We start from the raw sequence: 5,815 nt of genomic DNA, 5'->3' as shown, positions 1-5,815 counted from the left end.
CCAGTCCCTCTGTCAGTGCCTCTCTCTCTTTCTGACCCGTCCCTCTGACAGTCTCTCTCTCTCTGACCCCTGTCCCTCTGCCAGTCTCTCTCTCTGACCCCAGTCACTCTGTCAGTCTCTCTCTCTCTGACTCCAGTCCCTCTCAGTCTCTCTCTCTCTCTGACCCTAGTCCCTCTATCAGTCTCATCTCTCTCTGACCCCAGTCCCTCTATCAGTCTCATCTCTCTCTCTGACCCCAGTCCCTCTGTCAGTCTCATCTCTCTCTGACCCCAGTCCCTCTGTCAGTCTCATCTCTCTGACCCCAGTCCCTCTTTAAGTCTCTCTCTCTCGCTGCCCCCAGTCCCTCTGTCAATTTCTCTCTTTCTCTGACCCCAGTCCTTCTGACAGTCTCTCTCCCTCTCTCTCTGACCTCAGTCCCTCTGTCAATCTCTCTCTTTCTGACCCCAGTCCCTCTGTCAGGCCCTCTCTTTCTGACCCCAGTCCCTCTGTCAGGCCCTCTCTTTCTGACCCCAGTCCCTCTGTCAATCTCTTTCTCGCTCTCTCTCTCTCTCTCTGACCCCAGTCCCTCTGTCAGTCTCTCTCTCTCTCTCTCTCTGACCCCAGTCCCTCTGACAGTCTGTCTGTCTGTCTGTCTCTCTCTCTCTATCTGACCCCAGTCCCTCTGTCAGTCCCTCTGACAGTCTCTCTCTCTCTTTCTGACCCCAGTCCCTCTTTTAAAGGTCTTTCACGCTCTCTCTCTCTCTCTGACCCCAGTCCCTCTGACAGTCTGTGTCTCTCTCTCTCTCTCTCTGACCCCAGTCCATCAGTCTCTCTCTCTCTCTGACCCCAGTCCCTGTCAGTCTCTCTCAAGAGTTCCTCTGTCACTCTCTCTCTCTGACCCCCGTCCCTCTCTCAGGCTCTCTCTCTCTGACCCCCGTCCCTTTGTCAGTGTCTCTCTCTCTCTCTCTCGGAACCCAGTTCCTCTCTCAGGCTCTCTCTCTCTGACCCCAGTCCCTCTCTCAGGCTCTCTCTCTCTGACCCCCGTCCCTTTGTCAGTGTCTCTCTCTCTCTCGGACCCCAGTTCCTCTGTCAGTCTCTCTCTCTGACCCCCGTCCCTCTGTCAGTGTCTCCCTCTCTCTGACCCCAGTCCCGGTCAGTCTGTCAGTGTCTCGCTCTCTCTCTCTGACCCCTGTCAGTCTGTCTGTCTCTCTCTCTCTCTCTCTCTTTCTGACCCCAGTCCCTGTCAGTCTGTGTGTCTCTCTCTCTCTCTGACCCCAGTCCCTGTCAGTCTCTCTCTCTCTCTGACCCCAGTCTCTGTGAGTCTCTCTCTCGCTAACCCCAGTCCCTCTGTCAGTGTCTCTCTCTCTCTCTGACCCCAGTCCCTGTCGATCGCTCTCTCTCTCTGACCCCAGTCCCTCTTCAGTGTCTCTCTCTCTCTGATCCCAGTCCCTCTGTCAGTGTCTCTTTCTCTGATCCCAGTCCCTCCGTCAGTGTGTCTCTCTCTCTCTCTGACCCCAGTCCCTGTCAGTCTCTCTCTCTCTCTGACCCCAGTCTCTGTCACTCTCTCTCTCGCTAACCCCAGTCCCTCTGTCAGTGTCTCTCTCTGACCCCAGTCCCTGTCGATCTCTCTCTCTCTGACCCCAGTCCCTCTGTCAGTGTCTCTCTCTCTCTGACCCCAGTCCCTGTCAGTCTCTTTCTCTCTCTGACCCCAGTCTCTGTCAGTCTCTCTCTCGCTAACCCCAGTCCCTCTGTCAGTGTCTCTCTCTCTCTGACCCCAGTCCCTCTGTCAGTCTCTCTATAAATGAAGGTGTACTGAATTGTGGATTGTTGAGAAACATGAATGGAACCAGTAATGAGGCGATGAGTCCGGGCTCACCCATCAGGATATGCTTTATTTCAGAATTGGGAGGTTTCAGCGAGTGATAAGGTAAGCACAGTACACGCAATCCATCCGGCACCCAACATTGCTACAATTACAGCACCCCCTCTTCCCTACCTCTGCACCACAGAAAGGGGGATAGAGAGAGAGACAGATGGACGTACAAGGGGAAAGAGAGAGATAGAAGGGCACGGATGAAATGGGTAAAGGGAAAGAGATGGAGGAAGAGTGGAGATAAAGAGTGGTGATAGAAGGTATGATAAAAACACAGAGGGAGATACAGAGAGAACAAAGGAGTCATCGACACCAAGACAAACATAGAGACAGAAACAGAGAGAGTGAGAGACTGGGATGGGGGGAGAGAGAGGGGGGAGTGAGGGAGAGATAGAGATGGGTGATGAGTTGCTCACCATTTATGATGTTGCTCTGACAAAACCAGGGAATTCAGTTGATCGGGTGTGCGAGGGGAACTGGTAATATGGTTTATTGATCGGTTTTATTTTCGAATTCACCCTTCCGAGGTGTTCTGACGAAGATCAGTAGCAGTTGAGATTTGACGAGTGGCCTCCTGTCTCAGAGAGACAGTGAAACCTGTAGATGCTGCAGAGTCAGAGTCGAGATGCATGGAGCACCACAGCCGGTCAGGCAGCGTCTGAGGAGCAGGAGAGCAGTGACTCTGATCATGGCCTTAGGCCTGAAACGTCCACTCTCCTGCTCCTCGGATGCTACCTGACCAGCTGTGCTTTTCCAGCACTGCACTTTTTGACTCTTCTGTCGTAGATGCAGGGACTCTACTATTGCGCCACAAGACCTTCATGTGATGGGCACACTGCTAACAATCTGACTTACTGTACTCTGATAGCTCCAGCACACTGAGGTGACGTGGCACAGAGTCTTGGTCATCAGCGTGTCAGCATGGAGATACAGAGAGCACTGATGGACATGGAGACCCCTCCTGATACAAGGTCGGCTGCTTTCTCTGTTCTGCACACTGACGCACCACTGTGACTTGTACTGGAGAGAGCAGCTCCATCAAAAGACAAGGCAGAATGAGCAGGCAGAGGAGAAGCAGACCTCACCCTGCCCTGAAGAAGCTGAGACCTCGGGGCTGCCTTTCTGTCAGCCTCATCCAGGTGAGGTCAGGAGTAAGGGAGTGAACAAGCAGCTGCCAGACTGATGTTCAGACTCCTGTGGACCTGGCTGTGGTGAGCAGAGAGGTAGGCAGCTCTGTAATCTCTCAGTACATTCAGGATCGTAGTGAAACCACTGCTCACTCTCACTGTGTCTTCGCTCCTGGCTAATGGTACACGACAAGAAACTGGATTGCTGGTGCAACCTGAATGTGACACTCACTGTCAGAATTGAGAAGCAGCAAATTCTATGCAGTGTACAGCAACTATATAAGCAAGACTTTGCTTTCTTGGTGCCTTTTGCCATCTCAGACAGTCCCATAGCATTTCATATCCAATCAAGTGGCACTGCAGCAATCCAGGAAACTGAGCACCAAGTTCCACACCACAACCCCTCCCAGATACACTCCTGGATACCTGCCCAGGATACCCTCCCAGATACCCGCTGTCCTGACGTTGGCCAAAGGGTAACTGGGCAGGACACAGGAGGCTGTCGCTTTACCTTTAGATAGTGTCATGTGATCATTTAAATTCAGATATCAGAGCAGATAGGCATTGCGTTCACAATGATCATCCAGACACTTCCAAGAGTGTGGCACTCCGTCAGCACTGACCCACCGACAGTGCAGCATTCCGTCAGCACTGACCCTCTGACAGTGTGACACGCCGTCAGCACTGACCCCCCGACAGTGCGGCACTCCCTCAGTACTGACCCTCTGACAGTGCGGCACTCCCTCAGTACTGACCCTCTGACAGTGTGGCACTGACACTGTGACAGTGCTGCACTCCCTCAGCACTGACACTGTGACAGTGCTGCACTCCCTCAGCACTGACACTGTGACAGTGCTGCACTCCCTCAGCACTGACACTGTGACAGTGCTGCACTCCCTCAGCACTGACACTGTGACAGTGCTGCACTCCCTCAGCACTGACACTGTGACAGTGCTGCACTCCCTCAGCACTGACACTGTGACAGTGCTGCACTCCCTCAGCACTGACACTGTGACAGTGCTGCACTCCCTCAGCACTGACACTGTGACAGTGCTGCACTCCCTCAGCACTGACACTGTGACAGTGCTGCACTCCCTCAGCACTGACACTGTGACAGTGCTGCACTCCCTCAGCACTGACACTGTGACAGTGCTGCACTCCCTCAGCACTGACACTGTGACAGTGCTGCACTCCCTCAGCACTGACACTGTGACAGTGCTGCACTCCCTCAGCACTGACACTGTGACAGTGCTGCACTCCCTCAGCACTGACACTGTGACAGTGCTGCACTCCCTCAGTACTGACCCTGTGACAGTGCTGCACTCCCTCAGTACTGACCCTGTGACAGTGCTGCACTCCCTCAGTACTGACCCTGTGACAGTGCTGCACTCCCTCAGTACTGACCCTGTGACAGTGCTGCACTCCCTCAGTACTGACCCTGTGACAGTGCTGCACTCCCTCAGTACTGACCCTGTGACAGTGTGACACTCCCTCAGTACTGACCCTGTGACAGTGTGACACTCCCTCAGTACTGACCCTGTGACAGTGCTGCACTCCCTCAGTACCGACCCTCTGACAGTGTGACACTCCCTCAGTACTGACCCTGTGACAGTGCTGCACTCCCTCAGTACCGACCCTCTGACAGTGTGACACTCCCTCAGTACCGACCCTCTGACAGTGTGACACTCCCTCAGTACTGACCCTGTGACAGTGCGGCACTCCCTCAGCACTGACCCTGTGACAGTGCTGCACTCCCTCAGTACCGACCCTCTGACAGTGTGGCACTCCGTCAGTACTGATCCTGTGAATAACGTGGTGTTTCTCCTGTGCTGGAAAATGTCAGAATCCTTTTGCTGTCAAATCAAGAGGTTGGAGTAGACCCTGCAGCATCTGTCACGTGGTGAACACTGTTCCCTTCTCCACCGACACGACCTGAGCTGCTGAATATGTCTGGATTTGCAATTTACAGCATCCGCTGTGACACTGTGAACTGGGCCTTTTGCTCCTTGGGTCTTATGTTCTGGCATTCCTTTCCAGAACCATTGCTGGTTTTGGAAGCTGCTTAGCACTTTCCTCAAGTATTTGGTTATGAATAGAAGATGTTGGCTTTGTGATCGGTCATCACTCTTGTGGGGTGTGGTGATAGGGTTGATCAACATTTCAGGTTGACTTTGGGGCTGTTTGAGTGTTTTCTGTGGCTCTCCTGATTGAGTTATTGAACAGAGGAGACAACAATGCAACAAGAATGTTGATGTTTGGATGTAAAGGCAGAATTATCAAAGCTTCTGGACCTCAACTGGAATGAGCAAGATCTTAATACATTGAAATGACAGCTGAGTGTAGGAACTCTGCTGATGCCCTCCCTGTCTGGATCAATGATAGCATTCCTCCTCTCTTGGAGATATTGACAGACACGGGCCAAGGGTACAGATCAATTCGCCTGTTGTACCATTACATCGACTTGTTTTGAAACATTTTCTGTCAATAAACCAATAAAGGAAAAATCAAACATAATACTGGAAGATGTTTGCTCTACACTTTACTTTCTATATCACCATCTTACACCGATGTTATTAAGACGAGTAGTTTTAGCCTGATAACAATCTCCCTTAACAGTAAAGCCCACTTTTACAAACTGCACTAGAGTGAGGTTTGGTGCAAGGATGTGAAAAGACTCAACAGCAGAATGCTGGGATGGAGAGATACTGAGGCAGACTGGCTGCTGGATGGAGGAGGAGGAGAGGAATCGCAGGAGCAGCTTGGGCTGGGGAGGGGTTGGTGCACCAGGGTCTGGATGGAAGGGGAAGAGGGGGGGGGGGAATACAGGTTGCAGTGG

General features: G+C 52.5%; 1 protein-coding gene across 1 annotated transcript in view; it reads right to left on the bottom strand.

Moving 5' to 3' along the window:
• Window positions 1–2,761, bottom strand: part of LOC122540224 (mucin-1-like) — a 19,210-nt gene extending 16,449 nt beyond the window's left edge. The window contains exon 1 of the mRNA XM_043675623.1: window positions 2,708–2,761. Coding sequence (XP_043531558.1) covers window positions 2,708–2,761 — 54 coding nt within the window. The remainder of the gene's footprint in view (window positions 1–2,707) is intronic.
• Between the last annotated feature and the right edge of the window lie 3,054 nt (window positions 2,762–5,815).

The sequence above is a fragment of the Chiloscyllium plagiosum genome, chromosome 3, assembly GCF_004010195.1.
Source record: "Chiloscyllium plagiosum isolate BGI_BamShark_2017 chromosome 3, ASM401019v2, whole genome shotgun sequence".
Lineage (NCBI taxonomy): Eukaryota > Metazoa > Chordata > Chondrichthyes > Orectolobiformes > Hemiscylliidae > Chiloscyllium > Chiloscyllium plagiosum.
Note: the sequence above shows the minus strand (reverse complement) of the source record. Positions and strands in the feature narration are given on the sequence as shown.